The sequence below is a fragment of the Paramisgurnus dabryanus genome, chromosome 24 (genome assembly GCF_030506205.2).
Source record: "Paramisgurnus dabryanus chromosome 24, PD_genome_1.1, whole genome shotgun sequence".
Taxonomy (NCBI): Eukaryota; Metazoa; Chordata; class Actinopteri; order Cypriniformes; family Cobitidae; genus Paramisgurnus; species Paramisgurnus dabryanus.
The window spans coordinates 6245157-6266431 of record NC_133360.1 but is presented as its reverse complement, the minus strand read 5'-3'; the positions used below and the strand labels follow the sequence as shown (position 1 = coordinate 6266431).

The window sequence follows — 21275 nt, the reverse complement described above, 5'->3', positions numbered from 1 at the left end:
CCGCCCAGGGAGCGCAAGTTCATTCCCTAGTTTGCTGACGTGCATCTGTGGAGGGAAAAACCCCGCTGTGCGCCGGCGCAAAATACGAATGATACATGCGTCACTGACAAAGTCAATTGCGCTGGGTGCAAGATAGGGCCCCAAATGTTTCATAAACATTAAAATTTCAATTGGCGAAAAACCAAAGTGCAAAATAGCAAAAATCACCAGCGAGTTTACCTCAAAATCAAAGTTATGCTCAAAGCAAAGATGTTTACTTACCCGTTCACTCTGAAAAGCAAAGCCAGGTTAAGTTAGAAACACTTTTAAACCACATGGTCAATATTGCGATTTAATGACATAAGCAGAAATGGTCTTGCTCTGGACCGAGTCTCTGGAGTCAACATAGATCTCATCTCCAAACAGTTTTTCCATTTCAGTGCACTTTTAACGACACACATGTGGGCTAACTTCCAGAAAGTAGCAAAATAACATAACGTTTGGTGCACAATGTGAGACGCTATCGTTGGCAATGCATTTGGGACGGGTTGGAAATGAGATCAGGGCTGAGAGAGGTATACACAGCGTACTCATTACTGTGATAAGTAAAAACCCGCCCCTGTCTCCAAACACCGCAAATGTCACATCCACAGGTAAACATGAACCCTAACACCTGTACCCCCGCCCTAATACACTGACATTTCAATTCACAGAGCTCAGGAATTAACAAACACAAGACAAACACGTTCGACAGACACAAAACAAACACAGACACAAAGACAGGATGAATGTTAACTAGAGGAAGAAGAAAACAGCTGGGCTCCGGAAAGGAAAATCGCCTGGTTAGGTGGTTAAGCTAGGTTAGTTGCGTTATGTTTCACGTTAGTCTCTTACCTCGGATAGGTGTGCTCTCTGGAAAGACATAAACGAAACAGACATCAGTTTAGTTCAGGATTAATATTAGTCCAGGTTATTTAATACTGTGAGAGAGTAGAACTCTTATTATTAAAAGTTTAAGACCTTGAGGTGCTGGGATTAAAATGTGGACTTGGAGCGTTGTACTGTGTGACTGTTTGGGCTTATTCTTCGTTCTCAAAACACATCTACAGGTTGTTATATTTGTCTATAAAAGTTAAAGGGACACTTTAAAAAAAAAAAAGCTCATTTTTCAGCTCCCCTAGAGTTAAAGATTTGATTTTTATCGTTTTGGAATCCATTCAGCTGATCTCCGGGTCTGGCGCTAGCACTTTTAGCATAGCTTAGCATAATCAATTGAATCTGATTAGACCATTAGCATCACGTTAAAAAATAACTAAAGAGTTTCAATATTTTTCCTATTTAAAACTTGACTCTTCTGTAGTTACATCGTGTACTAAGACTTTCAATAGCAGGGCACTATTTTCAGGCCCTGCGTAATATTATTGCGCCTGTTGCAGCCATGTTACATCGGCAAAGTCCTTGATTATTACGCCAGAATGAGAGTATAGTTCCTGCCTAGAAAATCCCTTTAAATTTCCCGTCGGTCTTAGCACACGATGTAACTACAGAAGAGTCTTTAGGCAGAAGTTTTAAATAGGAAAAATATAGAAACTCTTTGGTTAATTTTAGCGCGATGCTAATGGTCTAATCAGATTCAATGGATTGTGCTAAGCTATGCTAGCGTCAGACCTGGAGATCGGCTGAATGGATTCCAAAACGGTAAAAATCTAATGTTTAACTTTAGGGGAGCTGAAAAAAATTAGTATTTTCAAAAAGTCTCCCTATAAAGGTCACCTAATATGCAAATTTTTCGAGATGTAACTTTTGTCCCCACAATGTGCCTTTAGGGTCTCAGATTCACATACCTTATAAATATTTTATTATACCATGTTGAAAAGGCCAATTTTGGGGTATGTGGGAAAAAGTGCTATTTTATGTGTATCTCTTTATATGCAAATGAGTGTCTGCTTCCCTCCTCGTTTACTGTTATCTATACCGAAAACATACACCATAAGACAATTACCCTGCGTCACTGTTCATAATAAATGTGCAGTAATAAATTATGTAAAAAATATTTAAAAATAGAAATAACGACCTCATTGTGGTCTTTTATAGTCGGTTGTGGGCGGGGCCTGCGCAAAGTGACATCAGTTTGCAAGTAGTGGACAGATTTTTGTCATTACAGGGTGGTTGTTTACACCAGTGGTTCTCAAACTGGGGGCCGCGAGATGGTGCTGGGGGGCCCAGTTTTTATAATATTTTATAAAGTACATTATATAAAATCTTTACCTAAATACTTTACATAAATTATGTGCAATTAAACATCAGAAAAATAAGGCTCCTAACCCACAGCAATATGTTGTATGATTTAATATGTTTTGTTTAATAAAAATGTTAAGTGTTAGAATTTTTTGTCATACATTTTTTTGGGGGGGGCTGCGAAGAGATGCACCGTACACAATGGGGGGCCGCACGCAGAAAAAGGTTGAGAACCACTGGTTTACACAACAGCCGACACACAATTATGTTCAAACTGTGAAAATTTGGGAACTTTAAATCTAAATTATTGGATAAGATTTTATTAAAAAAAAACTTTAGGACCTCTTGCAAACCATATTAATCATATCCCCCAGATATTTACAACAGAAATGATCCTTTCACCCTGGCTAAGCCCTAAATATACATCAGACCTGTATTGAAATGTTATACAGAATCTTACTTTGCCAAAACTCAAGCAGAGAGGTCACTGTTACATCTGTCGACCTGCCCTGCAGGTGCTGGCGATACACCGACCTTGCTCATTTTCGACAATGAAGATGCTACGGTTCCTGTAGCTGTTAAACGCTAAATGTGTGGCATTGGGTCACCGTGTGCCAATGTGCACGGGTCCGAGGAAAGTGAGGTTAATGCCGCTTTTGGAAACATGTCTTGATTTTTTTTCTTAATTTAATATTGTACCTGGCTGTTATTCTCCTTGCGATATAAAGCTGTATAACCTCTCTGACCCAGTCAACAGACAAATACAGTGAGCTCCTTTGTCCACCAGCACCGTGAAGGTCATTGTTAAAGCGTGAAGGCTATTTTGCCTGCCTCTCGGATGGCCGCCCCATAGCCTGACATTAGCTCCTCCAATCGTCCCTGCAGGTGATCTATAAACCACAGTGCGTCTTTTTGCAGACTATTAAGGGTAAAAGGCCAAGGAATAAGGCTGTGCTTTGATGAGAACAGCACAATAAAAGAGGAGTCTGTGGTTTTATCTTGTATTTATACTTATGACCACCGGCCCGCCTAGGAGCGATACATAACATGAATGCAGCCAGACGAGAGTCGTGTGCTAAATTATTCAGTTTACGACTGGACGAGTGTGAGCTTTGATGATTCGATAAGCAGGCAAAATATTTATAATTTAAACTTTGTTTATGTATATTTCAGATGTTTAGAAGGAATTATAAGGGTTTAGGGAATCGTCAGTGTCAGTTTAGTTAGTATTAGGGTCTTAAAGGCAGCAGCGTTAGATTGCTTTGATGTTCCCATTAGAGTTAAGGTTAAGGTTAGGACTGGTTAGGGTTAGATGAGGTTAGGTTTAGGTTAAAGGATTCTAAGATTTGTGAAAGGTTAAAACAACATATTTGTTAAACACAGGGAACTTTCTGCTTCTGTTATTGTCAGGAAAAAAGAAGAAGAAACTTGAATCCCAAAGTCATTTTTTGTTTCTAAACAAATGCCAGCAAATTCGAGCCAATGACACGTCAAAATCATTGGCCAGATTTTGTCGTGACCTCCGTGAGCATTTGAGGGCACCTTTCTCCACGAACTTTCCAGATTCGCTCATACACTTGGGCAAGAAGGTAGGGGAAAGGGGGGGTGGAAAACAATCTGGCCGCGGACATCGTCCATCTGTATGACTGCAACTGAGTTTGGGCTCGCCGCCATGCATTCAGGCCACGGTGACCTTAAAAATATTTCAGGAGGGACGCAGATGCCGCACAGACGAGCTTACCATCATAATATCTGTCAGTCAAAGCAACTTGCATGAAAATGCTGTAAAATTGGCTTTTCTTTATAAAAAACAAGCAAAAATGATTAAAGAAAAAACATCTGGAAGCTTGGACGGACTGTAAAAGCCAAAGGTTTATTGTCAAGGGAATGCTGGGAAAAATGTCAGTCGTGCTTCCCAGAAGGCATGGGTCACCTCCAGTTTCAAACAACAGGATCTTGCCAGTGGTGCATAGTTTTACTACCAGTCTCAATATCCACAAACCATTAAACGTGATGTAGATTCCATCAAAATACTAAGCTAATTAGTTCGATCCATCCAGTAATAATGTGCTAATTTTGTGAAATACTCCCCTTCAGTTATCGTGGCTACCAGTGCGTTAACATCCTGGCATTTTATCAGATGATGCTAATGTCCAATCAGGTCTGAGGACTGGAACTAATTGTGAAACAACTAGACGTTGTATTAATGAGTCTTACGCTGTATGAGCGCTTCAGATCCATCAGTTAGATCGGTGGCGTGTACTTAAAGCCGGCAGAAAGCAATCAGAAGTCCAAACCAGCCCGCGCAGAAAGAGCAACCGCAGCAGGAATCCGTCCATTTATCTCCCCTGCGTGTCTTTCCTGGGGTATTGCCTCTAGTAATTTTAGTTTAGTTACCATAGCCACACCTGGAAAAGATCCATAGATGCTAAAGTAGCAGTATGACAGATTTCCAAATGTTAAGATGTTTGCAAGATTCAGTTTTTCTGGCAAGGTAAACGAGGTTGCCGTTAGGATATCTGTAGTCCCTCCCGAGCTTTTAAACTTAAGTGATCCCTTTCTCTTTGGAATTGAGATAAAAACGGGAAAGCGGGAGGCTTGGCTGGAGTTGGAAATGAGGAGGATTTGCACCAGGCTTTTTTCCCATCATCATAAATCCCTGCAGGTTGGAGAACTGGCCTCTGATTAACTGCAAACAGCACCACTTTAGGCGAACTGTTGGCCCCAAATGTAAACACTGCAAAATGGCCTCTCTTCATTCTCCTTTGCTGAATTCTGTCCGCGCTCCAGGATCAATTCAGACTTTCAAACATCATCATTTGTGATGAATAGTGTTTCAGGAACTCAAAATGATGCATATTTTTGTATTATGAATTTTATAATTGGTACACAACCAAACCTACACTGTGTTGGTGTTAACCAATAGTCAGCCACTGTCATAAGTAGCCAATAAGGGGGCAGTTCACATTTCGCAAATAGAAAAACGTGCGGAAAACGCAACTGCACCGCTTTCCTACTTCTTTCCTACACGCTTTAACCAAACTGGCTGAAAAAGACACGATATGTGATCTGCCGCTAACATTACTATATTAAAATGTACAGCAACATTAGCATAGGCGCCAATTACTTTTTCCACCGGTGGGTGGTCGGTACAACGTCAGGCAATGCAATGTTTAGGTTGCTTAGCAATGGCAGAGGCTACGGGAGCGCCCAAGCGCTTTGGAAAGGAGGGGGAAATCATCAATATTAGCATAAGCGTCAATATTAGCATAAGCACCAATTTCTTTTTCCGCTGGCGGATGCTCGGCACAAAGTCACGCAAATGCAATGCTTAGATTGCTTAGCAACGGCAGATGCTACAGGAGCGCCCAAGCGCTTTGGAAAGAAGGGGAAATCGTGTGGTTGCGTTTTCTGCATGGTTTTAGATGTTAAATATGAAGCGCATGGTAAAGAGCACATTTGTCGCAGTCTACATTCAAAATAACACATTTGCACACGCAAAAGACGCAAAATGTTAACCCCCCTAAATTTACTATACTAAAATGCACATCAATATTAGCATAAGCGCCAATTTCTTTTTCCGCCGGCGGATGCTCTGCAGAAAGTCACGCAATGCAATGTTTAGGTTGCTTAGCAACGGCAGATGCTATGGGAGCGCCCAAGCGCTTTGGAAAAAAGGGGGAAATCGGTGTGGTTGCGTTTTGTGCATGCTTTAATACGTAAAATATGAAGCGCATGGTAAAGAGCACGTTTGTCGCAGTCTACATTCAAAATAACGTATTTGCACATGCAAAAGACACGACATGTGAACCACCCCTAACATTACTATGCTAAAACGTACATCAAAATTAGCATAAGCGCAGATTTCTTTTTCCGCTGGTGGATGCTCGGAACAACGTCACGCAATGCAATGCTTAGGTTGCTTAGCAACAGCAGACGCTTCGGGAGCGCTCAAGTGCTTTGGAAAGAATGAGGAAAGCAGCGCAGTTGTGTTTTCCGCATGGTTTTAGATGTAAAATATGAAGCACCTCTTATTTAGCTTATTTATAGAGCATTGTAGATATTACAACCAGCGATTTTGACTCTTGCGCTTTTCCATGAGTGCTCGAGCCCTGGAGCATCCATGGGATTGGTGCCTCTGAATATTAGCATTAGCAAACATATAACTGCCAACTGAAACCTTTGAGGTGGCCTGACCGTGTTGGAAAGGATTAAGACTTTCTTAACCAATGTTTCGACACCTTGATGAGGTCTGGATTAGGCTCATAACCCCAGTTAGGTTACAGTATAATGGTTTGCCTTCAAGCCGGAAGGCTCCGGGGGCCTCCAAGGGCCCCAGCAGTTTGGCTCTGTCTAGAAGATAAATATGTTATTGTGAGCGAGCTTTCCATGGCACACAGAGCGAGGGTGTGTCCAGAGGTCAGAAACAGCTCGGCTGAAACTTCTGAAATACTAATCTGTTATTCATCTCTTTTAAAACCATCGGAATATTTGTGGCCATGGAGAGTCAAAGCACAGCCAGCGGAGGGATTCGCTAGAGAGCTGGATATCGGGAAAAATGGTTTGGATAATAAATCTACATCAACAGACTGGCGTCCACAAAAGTTGGGTGTAATCTTGAGGAAAACCGGGGGGGGTGTTAGTGGGCAGGGATGATGTTGGGTAGAAGTTTAAGGGAAAGAGAAGGTAAGACATGCACTTTAGAAAGAAGTTCAAATGCTGTCTGCTTCGGGGACGATGGGAAGCTTGTGCACTCGCTGAAACACTTACCAAAGGCTTCTGAAATACGATTCAAAGCAGAAAAAAGGCAGAGAGGAAGAACAAAGCAGATTTAAGGGCAGTCGCACATAGCCTGAAATCAAGAGTTTAGTGAGGAAGACACCTTTGTAGGATGATTCATGTTAAACATTTGTAGTTAGACATTTAATGAGACATGACAGATAAGCTTTGATTTACTCAGATCTTAAACAGACCTTATGCAAATGTGTACATTACATCATAATAAAGTTATTGCCTTGGGAAATTCATTAACAGTTTCAAGATCCCAAGGACTTTGGCATTTTTAATCAATTACCAATTATGGTATCTTCAAGATAAATTGATTATAAAAATACTACTAAAAGCCAATTGAACGGCCCGCTGTATTATAAAAAATTTAATTGAGAGCATTATTACAGGTCATTTGCACACGCTGTATGTTGTGCATACTGAATTGAGCGTGTCTAATTGTTAAAACGCAAATAATGTGTTAATTACTTGGGGGCAAGACAATGTTAAGCATGTAAATGAATAAAACCAGAGCTGTTTTAAAAGCGAGACGAACACAGGACACATCATCGACGACAGACAGACAAACATGACAAGGCAAGACAGTCTGGAGACACGGTAGGTAGCTTCTCTTGCGGGTCAGCCTCACAGGAAGTGACATCACTGCGTGCAATCTCCGTGTAGGTTAAAGTCAAACAGACTGAGCTGTCGTCAAAGCGTTTGTGTTCACATACCACAGCCAAAGGATCTGCAAAACCCCCGGAGCGACTGTGTGTCGTCCATTAACAGCGCAAATCACTCGCGTCTAAGTAAGTGACGGCAGATGTAGCCGTTTACTACCTAAACACTTCTTATATTTGGAAAAGCAAAACTCAGGGTCAAGTAAGATCAAGGGTTGCTAGTCGAATATCCACTGTCCACGGTGATTCACATCAACACCTACGGATCAAACGTAACCCGATAGATTTTCTTTTTCACAAACCAGTGACCCACAACGCTAGCCCTGGGGCGACTGGAGCGCTAGACTTAATGAGATATATAATTAGACTCTGTTTTACTGGGTCTTTCAATAAAGTTTCATTAGTCTAAACCAGACATTAATCATACGCTTGCCACAAAATCTGGACTAAGCTCCTCTGACACAGTTTATTAAAAGGAATTAGCTTTACATTTTAGCATTCCTAGCACCTTTAGCATGCGCGTTTTTGAAGAGTAAAGGTTGCTTGTGGTAAAACGTTGACTCTGGAGAAACTTTCGATTAAAGCAGTAAACCGGAGGCTGAGTTTGTCTTACCTGATCTGAGCTGTTTGATCCGGCCGGTGCTCGTGTTGGGGTCGATGGGAAGGAAGTCTTTGAACCAGGTAATTTCTGGGTCGGGGTTCCCGCTGGCGGCGCACAGCATAGTGGCCGTACGAGTCCGCTCCACTACCTTCAGCTGTGGACCCATGTCGATGTTGGGGAAGCCTGCAGGAAGCAGGTCCTCTGTAAGGAAAAACACAAAGATGTTTGAGTTATAATTTTCTTTTTTGATACTGAATAAGAGGGGCAATTCAATTTAATACTTTAATGAGCAAGTAAACAAAATTCATTATTAGCTTGATTATAAAACGTGGGTAATGAAAGGGATAGTTAAAATCCGGTCATCATTTACTCATTCTCTAAACCTGTAATCAAGCAGGAAGCAGGAGCACCATTGATTTCCACAGTAAAAAAAATTCTATGGAAGTCAATGGTGCCCCAAAACTGTTTGGTTACATTGCCAAAAGATGTTCTTTTGTGTTTAGCAGAACAAATAAATGTATAACTTGAGAGGCGTCATTATAGGATTTTCATTTTTGGGTGAACTATCCCTTTAAGTGAAGGCACATTAAGAATGTTAGTGGGTCACCATTCACTTTAAGCCTTATTTCTATCCAATGTAAGTGAAAGGTTTACCCCACATTCTCCAAAGGTGCTTACTGAGCCAACACAAGCATTGTTTTATCACTTTTAACCGTGGGTTCACACCAGCCGCGTTTGAGGCGTCAAATTTGCGTCTAGTTTGCCGCTTGAACATTTTCAGTTTACTCGCTTCATTCGCGCGTGAAAGCCACGCGTGAAATTCTAGTCATCGAGACATTCACACGGAAATTCGCGTCATGGGAGGGGCTTCTGCGACTCCGCTCGCTTTCTGTAATTACATCACTACTAGAGTAAGCTTCTGACTGGTTAACGCGGCGCGTTTTTCCGCCAAAGTTCAAATTTTTTTACTCGCACGTTTTCAGCGGCAACACTCAATTCGAGGGAACTAGACACGCGAACTAGACACGCGAATGAGGCGAAATAGCCTCTACAGCTCTAAACGCCTAATTCATACCCCGAGACCTCCAGACACACGTCCACGCGTCTTTACATTGAATTAAAGCAACACTAAAGAGTTTTTGCTCTTTGCTCCCTCTACAGGTTAGAAGCGTAATTGTCCATTACCACTGTCGTAAATACTGCAGCATAGCTGGCTCTGATTGAATTGTAGGTTTGCCGTAAAGCAAGTTTTTGTAGTTTTCACTCGAACTACAGGACCACGCCCCGACGGTTGGAAACTTCTTTAGTGCGGTTTTGGCCGATAGGGGGCTGCAAAGCTAATGTGAAAGTGCCGTTCACCCTGTTTCGAGTAGATGAACGACTGAAACTTTTTTGGAAACGTTATTTTAAGGAAAAAAAACTCTTTGGTGTTGTTTTAACATGTAAATCACTCGCGCTTGATGCCCCTAACGCGTCTGGTGTGAATGCCCCATTAGACTCCAAACTATCCATCAAGTATTAAAAAAATAATAATTGGAATGTAAAACAGACAACAGTATTGTAAAGTAGTAAGTAAGCATTTATCTAGCATTTCTGTCTTTATTTGAAGGTTACTGCCTGGGTAAAAGCTTTCCTAAAATCACATATTCTGCAGTATGTCATAGATAAATGTTCAGCGCCTGTATATGTAGTCCATATCCAGATTAACTGTGCCCCTGTGACACCAGCATAGGATTTCTGCAAACCACACAAATTAAGCCCTGAACACGAGATGAGTAATTTGATTTGAGTTTAATTAAAAGCAGCGAGCGCACAGATCACACAGATATCAACAGGGGAGTTCGGGTCGAGGGTGGGCGAGACTAGATGAGAATAGAGACTGTTGGAAATGTCAAATACTATTTATTATATCGACACGGGCGCTAACTATGGGGCTGAACCATTAAATGAGTCAAAAATATTACAAGCAGCAGGCAAAATTAATAATTAAAATCTATTAATAGTAACAGTAAAAAAAACAAAAAAATCAAAACGACTAAATTGTTGTCCTTGCTTTAAACAATTTGCTTAAAATAAGAAAAATAATGAAAATATGTATATGTGACCCTTGACCATAAAACCAGTCAAAAGGGTTAAATTTTTTTAAGCTGAATTAATAAGCTTTGCATTGATTTGCTTTTTTAGTATTAGACAATATCTGGTCGAGATTTTATTGCTATTTAATGCTATTATAAGCAACAGTATGCTATAAATATCTGAGACACAAAATCTGAAAAGGAATCGTCCTTCAGGAAGGAACGGCTTCCCCCAAGCATTTGTATAGAGAGATAATAGTAACAGATATCTAGAAATAGAATTTGCCTTGCAGATATTCCCATGTGCTTCTTTTGCTGAAATTGGTTCAGGGTCATCAGCTTTGGTAAAGAATAGAGAAAATCGCACACATATCTACACAAAAAGCCCTTAGCAGCCAGCAGTTATAGTTGCATTTATGCTAAAAAGCACTGCACTTACGATTCCTCAATGCATATAACCTGCAGATTTATACTCTGGCACTCGCACAGCTAATTCATCGCCACTCCCCCTATACACCCAAACAGCAGGCCTTAAACGGCTGACTATTAGACGAAAACACAGCTTTCTATACTTAGTCTCTGTTGAAAGCCTTCTGGTCACAATGCACTTCAGGTGCCTGATGCGGGCCGAGGTGCCTCCTATTGTTTGGCACTTTTCAAAGGGCTAATTCAGCCTCTCTCCCATAATTTCCTACAACACACGGAGGAATGCAATTACAGGCGCACGCTCATGGCCGAGAGGCTGTTAAGCCGTGACGATAATGGCTTGGTTTTAATGACCGCCGTTCTTGGGCGTAGGATTGGGGAGAACGGGAGCGCTGTCTACTTTAGCCAACAGCTGTCTATTTACCGATATATAAGGGCACGTCTTAATCTCCCGTGCTTTGACACCGACTGTCATTATCTGTAATTGCCTTTAATTGTGGCTCGTGATTTAATGTCATTATGTAAGTGACCGATCTAAAGCCTCTTAACCCGAGCGGTCGCCTTAGCAGAAGCCGATTTGCGTTGAGTATCAACGGTTATAAACAAATGAGTTATGATTGATTTCTAATGATCTCTGCAGATATAATATTTTAAAGATTAAAAGCTAAATTGCCTGTGCGTCAACTAAAAGGTATAATATAAATACACAAGTACCACTTTCAAGTACTACATAGGCTTTCTTAACGATAAATCTTCGTAATTACACAAAAAAACCTAGTCTGCGGCAAAACGTCTCGGGGGTGGAATTAAATTGCATAGATGAATCCTATGCGGCATTGGCCATTTTATTATTTTCACTTACCGAAATCATTTAATTTCATCAGTTTCATAATCAGGTTAACTGATTACCTCCTGCAACAGTCAGAAATGCTTTCAGAAGCAAATTAATATTACAGAGAGGAAAGAGAGAGAGAAACGTGTAAACTCGCCCATTGCTGTGTGCAACCTGGGGCGTCTGGGTTCAGCTACTCTGCGGGGTCAAACCGTGTGACATCATCACAAGAAGACATTAACAGAAGAATGGGAGCACTAATCAATTGGTGAGCAGGGAGAGACTCCAGTTTTGCAGACGGCACCGCTCCTGTTGGTATACGCCAACCGCTTTTCCTTCTGCCACACAACATCTATCACCATACAAATTTCCATGGGATCATACTTTTTTTTTTTAACTGTCCGGCAGCCTGAAAATGCTGCTCTTGGTGGGAATGTTACAGTAAATCAATGTCCGTTAGGAATAGAGACTGTCGGGTCTATTTGCAAGAGCCTTTCTTGAAATAAATCTTATGTGCTTGGTTTTAAAGGGTTACTCCACTTTCATTAGAAAATTTCTTGATAACTTATTCGCCCCCATGTCATCTGAATTGTTTATGTCTTTCTGTCTTTAGTCGAAAAGAAATGAAGTTTTTTAAGGAAAACATTCTAAGTTTTTCTCCATATAGTGGACTTCAATTGGACCCAACGGTTTGAAGGTCAAAATTGCAGTTTCAATGCAGCTTTGATGGGCTCTAAACAAATGAGACATAAAGGTCTTATCTAGCGAAACGATTGTCATTTTCAACCAAAAAAGTACTTTTATCCACTCGCACTGTAATGCGCCTGCGCAACCTTACATATTATGCAATTAAGTTGAAAGGTCACGCATGGCGTATGCAAACTGACCATTTTTTAATAAAGACATCATTTGGTGTCATTCCACATACAACAACTTCTGAACAGTCCTCATTCTCCACGCTTGTAAACACTGGAGCTGTAGTTTCCCTTATGTCATGCGTGATCTTACAATGTGATTATGTAATATATAAGGTCGCAAACGCGAATCACAGGGCTAGTGCAAGAGGAGAAGTTGTGGATATAAAGTACATTTGTTTAATTTTTTTGGTGAAAATGACAATCGTTTCGCTAGAAAAGACCTTTATGCCTCATTTGGGATTGATTAGAGTCCATTAAGGGGCCGTTCACATTTCGCATGTCTAAATCCGCACAAAAAATGCGACCGTTAGTTGGTTGTTGTCACATGACCTGCGGTGCGCTTGCGGCATTCTAGAAAGTTGAAATGTTTTTAACTTGATGCGGTGTGGACACGCCTGGAAAAACGACCGTGTCGCACCGCGTGCCTGTCGCTACTGCGTCGCTTCCATTCCATTGCAAAAGACGCGAAATGCCGCGGTAGAGGCAGCAAAAACGCGCTATTCGCGCGTAGTTGGACGCGTGAACATTTGAGTTCACTTGCTTCATTCGCACATTAAATTCTAGTCATTTGAGACATTCACGCGGAAATTCGTGTCATGGGAAGGGCTTCTGCGACTCTGCTGAGATTCCGCCACTCCGCTCGCTTCCTGTAATCACGTTACTACTACAGCAAGGTCCTGATTGGTTAGCGCGGCAAGGAAGTTTAGATTTTTCAACGCTCAATTCGCACAGAACATGCCTTCCGCGCAGTCTGTGCTATTAGCGCCGTGCTTACCGCGTGTACCGCGCCGTTTTGAATTTTGACCTTCAAACCATTGGGTCCAATTGAAGTCCACTATGTGGACAAAATCCTAAAAATAGTTTCCTAAAAAAACCTAATTTCTTTTCGACTGAAGAATGAAAGACCTAAGCATTTTGGATGACATGGGGAGTGAGTAATTTATCAGGAAGTTGGTGGGGTAATCCTTTAAGTTTCTTTATTATTATATTTTCATCAGCGATCAGCAATGTGTTTCTGAAACCTGTTTACTTCTGGAGCACAGCACGATGGCTGAGGTTCTCTAGACAATACAGATGCTCTCTTACCATCCCGCATCCCCCGTCAGGCTTTGATAAAGCGGCAGCGCCACAAACCACGAGGGCTCGGCCGGGCGCTGCACAATTAGGCTGTGGCGTGCAGTGATGTTTGTGCGCTGCACGTCAGGTTGATGACCGAGCCCAGCTGTTTCTGCCACACTCCCATCACTTTGACTTATCAGTACCTGAGGGGGCGGAGCTAAAAAGACAAAAGCGTGAATTAACCGAAAGGCTCACGGTCGAGCTGAGATCCGAAATCAGTGCGCCCGCGTTGGCACTCGCACCCTGCCTGCTGATGGGCAACGATAGACAGGCGGCCATTGTGACAAAGACAAATGTGCTCTGTAGCAATGACAGCCGTGTGTGTTAAACGGCTCCCAGTCAGAGATCATAGAGTTAACTCAACCATGCAAGCCCCGGTCCAAATCCGCGGCACACAAGCTGCTTTGTATCACCTGAGCTGCCAAAACGAAACCAAACGTTCAAGAATATGGTATGATAGGTGGGTTTCTCCACGTTGGATAGAGTCCACAGCGATGGGTAATTGCTCCAGACAGAGCAGTCCAATCTCCCGCCACACAGAGAGGGAAAACAACCCTCTCTGCTTATTTATTTGCGCGCTGCACTTTGCCGGTTCCGGTGTGGCCCGAGGCGAGCAACAGGAGATGAGGTGAGACCATTAGGCTGCTACAAATGCTCAGACAGCAAAGCGCAATGTCAATAAGGCCATTTCCATTCCTAGGCCGAACTTCCTGCTGTCTCGCTTCAATCGGTTTCATTAGTAATTCAAGGTGCGCCATGAAGACTTTGCATAGATTCAATGAACTGCAAGAGTAGAGATGCAGCTTTCTTTAAAATCTCAGGAGCCACACTGAAAAATGAGATGTTGGGAGTCTGGAAATTGTGTGAATTATGTGAAAATTTTGTGCTAAGCAGTGGTTAAAAGAAAGTTGAAGTACAGCAAACCCCAAGGAAATATTCCTGCAATACAAGCATATGACAAAAACAATAGAGGACAAAAGCTTGCATTAGCTGAATAAGACAAACGCTGCACTCGGCGAGCTTTTAGCGGAGTACAATTAAACATCTAATTACAGCGTGAGCTATATCCACAGACTAAATGGCCCGATAGGATGCGTTTTGGGATAAATGGAAAACCGCCTCAATGGATGCATTTTTATTATGGCCGTTATTTGCGAATGCAGCTTGGGAGGCAGCCAGCCGCTTGCGTATGTGAATCGGAGAGGCATTTCTACATGTTTAAGTGACTCGTGTCTGGTTGATTCCTCTATGGAAAACTTGTGGGAGGACGGTTAGCGAGCAACAACTGACGTCCTGGGGCGATGGGTTTGCCTATGCACCTGCTGAGTAATGGATACCGGGTACCTCTGCAAAAAATACTTACACTCAGGAGAACAGATGCTCATTTTGCATGGTCTTGTGCCAAAGCAAACCAATGCCAGTCAGAGGTCTGAAGCAACGCAACTTTGCATGCGAGATGCCCTTTAAGACTAAATGTTCTTTAAATATTAACATCTGCTTTGGAATCTAGTTAGGACCAGGCATCGTTCCAACAATAAAGCTTTGTGATCAAGCCCAAACTTGGCTACCTGTGTGGTACATTGATATATATATAGTATCAACCTACGTAAGCAGATGTATCACTATACGTCAGAAGACCAATACACCTTATTCGTGTTGATTTCAAACTGAGGCTGTGATGGATAGACGTCCAGGGCGTGCACTTTAAACCTATTGTTTTGTATCAGGATGCTGGTCATTTAGCCATCAACACAATAAATACATTGTTTAACAAAAAAAGTGGATTGTTAAAATTAGTAGGGGGCATATGACCTAATTGAGATGAGAATAGCACTTTGTGTATAGGGTTGCCAACTTTCTTACTCTGAAAAACGAGACAAAAGATGACCTGGCGCAGCAATGTGGATATGGTCTTGTGTATACAGTATATTTAAGCCATTTGTCAAAATGATAGCTAAACTCCAAATTAAATATTAATTTATAACTCTTATGCCTTGGCAACATACGGTAGGTTTATTAATAGTTTGTTCATTTACAGCAGGCACTTTTAACACAGTCCTTCGAACCATTACCTTTAATATCTGTCTAAAACAAAACAATTGTGACTCCCGCACTAAGGGAAAAAACACTGCTGTTGCTGACAAGCGGATGACATCAAAGTACCGCATGCGTACGCACAAATTTGTGCGTGAAATGTACGGATGTTTTCACAAATCGTGATTCAACAAAAACTTTTGTATCAAATTTTTTTCTAAATGTACGCAAAAATTTAAGAAAACCTAAAACCACTTGTACGCAATAATCACGTACACTATAATCAAATACTAGGCTATAATTATAATGTTTATAATAATGTTAATATATAATAAACATGATTATATTTTATATTATAATATTTTCTCTATTATATATTATTATACATAATCTATATTATTATTATAAAACAGTGATTTTTGGCATAATATATGAGTGTGTGCAGTGTGTAATTATTATGTATATTTAAATACACACACATTCATGTATGTATTTAAGAAACATTTACATGTGTATATATATTTATTTATATTTTTATATTCTATATTATATATAAATAAAAAAATGTGACATGAATATATGTATGTGTGTGTGGTTAAATATACACAATAATTACACACAGTACACACACATATATTATGCAAAAAATAACTTTTATTTTGTATGCGATTAATCGCGATTAATCTTTTCCCAGCTCTAATTTACTATATACATTATATTATACATTGCATTATATATTATTATAGCCTACTTATTTTTTTCTACACATATAAAGCAGATGCACGTAATGACAAATCTTCACGTTTTCCTTCCTCACTTTTAAATCTCTATATGAAAGCGTCTGCTTAATGCCTAATGTAAACGTCATGTAAATGTGATTCGCGTCTCTGTCATATTAATTAAATGTCATATTTGCTAGCGCGTCCAATACTTATTTAATGTTACTCTAGTGGACACACAGCAGCTGGCTTTCTCCAGCAACAGCAACCCCCCCCCCCAAAAAAAGCAAAGCAAAACGTAACTTTACCGATAATAAATATGAACATGGATTTATGTTCGAGCTCTTTTGCTTCTATGACAAACTGCTCTAAAATTTTCTGTGGGCCAGCGCTGCGGAAAAACCTTATATGGAGCTGGTTTGGGCATGTTTTATGCAAATTACCAACCTCGTGCACACGTCCGCTTATGTATAACGGCGCATTCACACGAGGCGTAAGCGTTGATGCTTCCCATTCACTTTTAATGGGTGACTTCAAGCGTTGGCGAACTGAATTGTGGATCCGTCGGCGAATCCGTTTCTCAGCTTTTCAGTCGGCAACGCAAGCGTCCGCCAATCAGATTGCCTTATGCAAATAACCTAGGCAGAGCCAGCCAATTACGTTTATAGAAGACCGGAGCATGTGCTGCGGCCACTGTGATTGGCTGTTGGCCACGCTTAAGACAAGCCTTCCGTCGAGCGTTAACGCTTTCGTCCCGTGCGAATACGCCGTAACACTCCAAATTCACTAACGTAAGAACAAGTATAAGAACAAATAAATGTGCGTACGCACGTGTTGTGAATTAGGCAGAACGTTTTTATGAGAAGTGTACGTATAAAAACAAAAGGATGTCTTTCCCTCACAGCCTTGGTTTGTAATCAACATAGCGGCAGGCTGAAAACGGCATAGGAGGTCATAAAACATCCATGTGACCACCTGCAATGTGTGTTGGTCTACCGCACCATCTACAGTACGTACGTAGCTAATATTTTACAAACGAGGACCCTGACACTAAAATAAGCAGCCAGTCGAGCGAATTCATGTTAATTCATGAGGAATGAAAGCGTTTCTGCTGTGCCCTGCTCTTGTTTATTCATAACCATGCAGGAGCCTCAATGGATTCTGTCACTCAAATGAAATCTCAAACAGAATTCATTACCAAACTCTTATTTTAACTCTCAGAACTGTCAACGTTGGTCTCGGTTAACACTTATGCGGTATAAAAACGAATTACTGTAAATGACGGGTACCTGTGTCTAACAGAACTTGAATATAACTTCATGCTTCTTTTAATCTGTAAACTCCCATTAATCGTAACTGTGGACCAAATAACGTCAATATTCCGGCTGACCTGGGCATCTCGCTCTCTGGCATATCTCTACACTTAAACACACCATCAGTCTTATCCAGCATGCATTGCACGAATCAATAGTGAAAGTTGTGGAGGCTAACCCATCCAGAGATGTGTTCTCCTCCTGCCTGACTGCTCTCCATGCCCAATCAGTCTTGATTACAGGTCTGGAGGATCAAAGGAGAGCATCCCCATAAACTCGTCTCAGCGAATTTCCTCAAAGCGCCCCTCTTTTAGGGGGATCGTGCACTGGGTGACAATTCACACTGTATGACTCAGTCTTCCTGCAAGGCTGAAGTGAAAGACTGAAACCTCAAGTAGCCCCGGTGGAAAAACTTCCCAAACGCCTCTCGCCTCCACTCCTCAAGGCGCTTCTTCAAGCGAGTTTGCCACGATAGGCGCCTGGTGCAACACCAAAACCGTACACAATCACAAGAAACATGTCATTTCCCTCCAGAGGCTTTCCCACCTGCTGGTTGGGAGAAGTCTGACATAGCGCTAGCTTGTGAACCGTACTCCACAGCTGTCAATTATCGCTTCGTAACAAACAGGAAGGGCTAGGCATGTCATCATTAGCACGAGCGGCAAACGGGAGCACTTGTGTCGGGACGCACCCGGCCCACAGAAATGAGATATCAAACGAGTCCCAAAGCAGAGAGGCAATATAAATAGACATCAAATACTAAACGACTGTCTCCCGTTTTAAAATGAGACTCTGCGATAATGGATTGCGCAAATACACCGGCGACAGAGTCCATACATTTAGCCAGATCTTAACGCTGCTAAACGAATGCATTATGCATCAGGGAGCAGCTGAGACTACGGGACTGGGAATTGTCTTGTTTATGAGAGGCGGATGCTCATAATCCACTGGGCAAATACAGCTGGGTGCATGCTAACAGCAGCTCGCATCAGCCCGAATCAATTTCCTGCAGACGCTCATCTACTATCATTCACCTTCATAGCTTCTTTGAAATTCTCCATTGCTTTGTGCTCATTTCGTGTTCATTAGTAGCTCAGTCGTGTTAAGCAGTGTCTTTTGGGCTTTGTAACTCAAACGTATTTCTATAAAAGGGTTATAAATATGATCAGGCACTTAAACTAATAAGTACAGCTTGTTTATTTGAAAAGTAGCATAAAATAGCACACTTAATATCTACACTGTCAGAAAAAATGGTCAGTAAATGGTTCCTAGCTGTCACTGTGGTGATACCTTCCAAAAGGTACACCTTCGCACATAAAGAATTCAAATTAGTACCTGAAAAGATCAATATTAAGTACATCAAACACACAAATTAGTTCCGCAAAGCTACATTTTAGTACCTCAACGACACACATCAGTACCTCGAAAAAACATTTTAGTACTTCAAAGATACATATCAGAACCTCAAAGCTACATTTCAGTACCTCAAAGACACACCGTGGTACCTCATAGACACATATTAGTTCCTCAAAGCTGCATTTTAGTATCTCAAAGCTACATTTTAGTACCTCAAACACATATATTAATTCCTAAAAGATGCATCTTAATACCTCAAAGATACATATCAGAACATCAAAGCTACATTTTAATACCTCAAAGCTAAATTTCAAATACCTCAAAGACACGTATTGGTTCCTCAAAGATACATCTTAATACCTCAAAGATCCATATTAGTTCCTCAAAAACACATATCAAGACCTCAAAGCTACATTGTAGTACCTCAAAGACACATATAAGTTCCTCAAAGATACATTTTAGTAGCTCAAATATACATTAAGTACCTCAAAGCTACATTTTAGTACCTGAAAGACACATTTTAGTTCCTCAAAGATACATCTTAATACCTCAAAGACACGTATTAGTACCTCGAAGCTACATTTTAATACCTCAAAGACACATTTTAGTTCCTCAAAGATACATATTAGTTCCTCAAAAACACATATCAGAACCTCAAAGCTACATTTTAATACCTCAAAGCTACATTTAGTTCCTCATAGATACATATTAGTTCCTCAAGAACACATATCAGAACCTCAAAGCTACATTTTAGTACCTCAAAGACACATATTAGTTCCTCAAAGATACATATCAGAACATCAAAGCTACATTTTAGTACCTCAAAGCTACATTTTAGTACCTCAAAGACACATATTAGACTAGTTCCTCAAAGATACATATCAGAACATCAGAGCTACATTTTAGTACCTCAAAGACACATATTAGTTCCTCAAAGATACATATCAGAACATCAAAGCTACATTTTAGTACCTCAAAGACACATATTAGTTCCTCAAAGATACATATCAGAACATCAAAGATACATCTTAATACCTCAAAGACACGTATTAGTACCTCAAAGATACATTTTAATACCTCAAAGCTACATTTAGTTCCTCAAAGATAGATATTAGTTCCTCAAAAACACATATCAGAACCTCAAAGCTACATTTTAGTACCTCAAAGAAACATTTTAGTTCCTCAAAGATACATATCAGAACATCAAAGCTACATTTAAAGCTAAATTTTAATACCTCAAAGATACATCTTAATAACTCAAAGATACATATTAGTTCCTCAAAAACACATATAGGGTCCTCAAAGATACATTTTAGTACCTCAAAGCTACATTTTAGTACCTCAAAGACACATATTAGTTCCTCAAAGATACATCTTAATACCTCAAATATACACATCAGAACCTCAACGCTACATTTTAATACCTCACAGAAACACATCAGAACCTCAAAGCTACATTTTAATACCTCAAAGATACATATTAGTTCCTCAAAAACACATATTAAAACCTCAAAACTACATTTTAGTACCTCAAAGAAACATTTTAGCTCCTCAAAGATACATTTTAATACCTCAAAGATACATATCAGAACCTCAAAGCTACATCTTAATACTTCAAAGATACATATCAGAACCTCAAAGCTTAATTTCAGTAGACTTCTGTGAAATGTGCTTCCTATCTGATGATTGCTCCACCCTCATTCATGTCTGGACATTTGTGAGGTCATGTGACTTTTTATTTTGTAATAGTTTTCCTGACATTTATTTATTTTGTGGGGGACAAACACTAGACCTTAGGTGTGCCACATTAGGCAGTGTCCCACATTAGGGCATTTTACCTTATTAGTACCTCAAAGATACATTTTAGTACATCGGTGACAGCTTTGGGCCATTATTACTGTAAATATGAAAAATAGATATATATACTGTAACACAGAGGAGACACCTGTAAAAAAGTAAATATAAATCAATAAAACCAATGAAAAATACAATTAAACCAATATTCTTAAGAAAACGTGGGGTTTACATTTTACATCCAGCTGATTTTTGAGGACAAATATGATGGTAAAAATATACTGCATAACAGGAATGACCATTAACTAAAATATAGCAAAAGTAGCAAAGTAGTGCTGAGAAGGAAAGAACCTGCTTCAATCATTTTGTCCTTCCACAGTGAAGATAGACCAGGATACAATCAACACTTTGTGAGGTCCTTCTCA

The 21275-nt window shown here is 40.5% G+C and overlaps 1 protein-coding gene across 12 annotated transcripts in view; it reads right to left on the bottom strand.

Moving 5' to 3' along the window:
* ptprsa (protein tyrosine phosphatase receptor type Sa) overlaps nt 1–21275 on the bottom strand; it is a 233349-nt gene that overhangs the window by 89876 nt on the left and 122198 nt on the right. For all 12 annotated transcript variants that reach the window (XM_065244402.1, XM_073813439.1, XM_073813437.1 and 9 more), the window contains one exon: nt 8278–8466. In XM_065244402.1, the coding sequence (XP_065100474.1) occupies nt 8278–8466 (189 nt within the window). The remainder of the gene's footprint in view (nt 1–8277; nt 8467–21275) is intronic.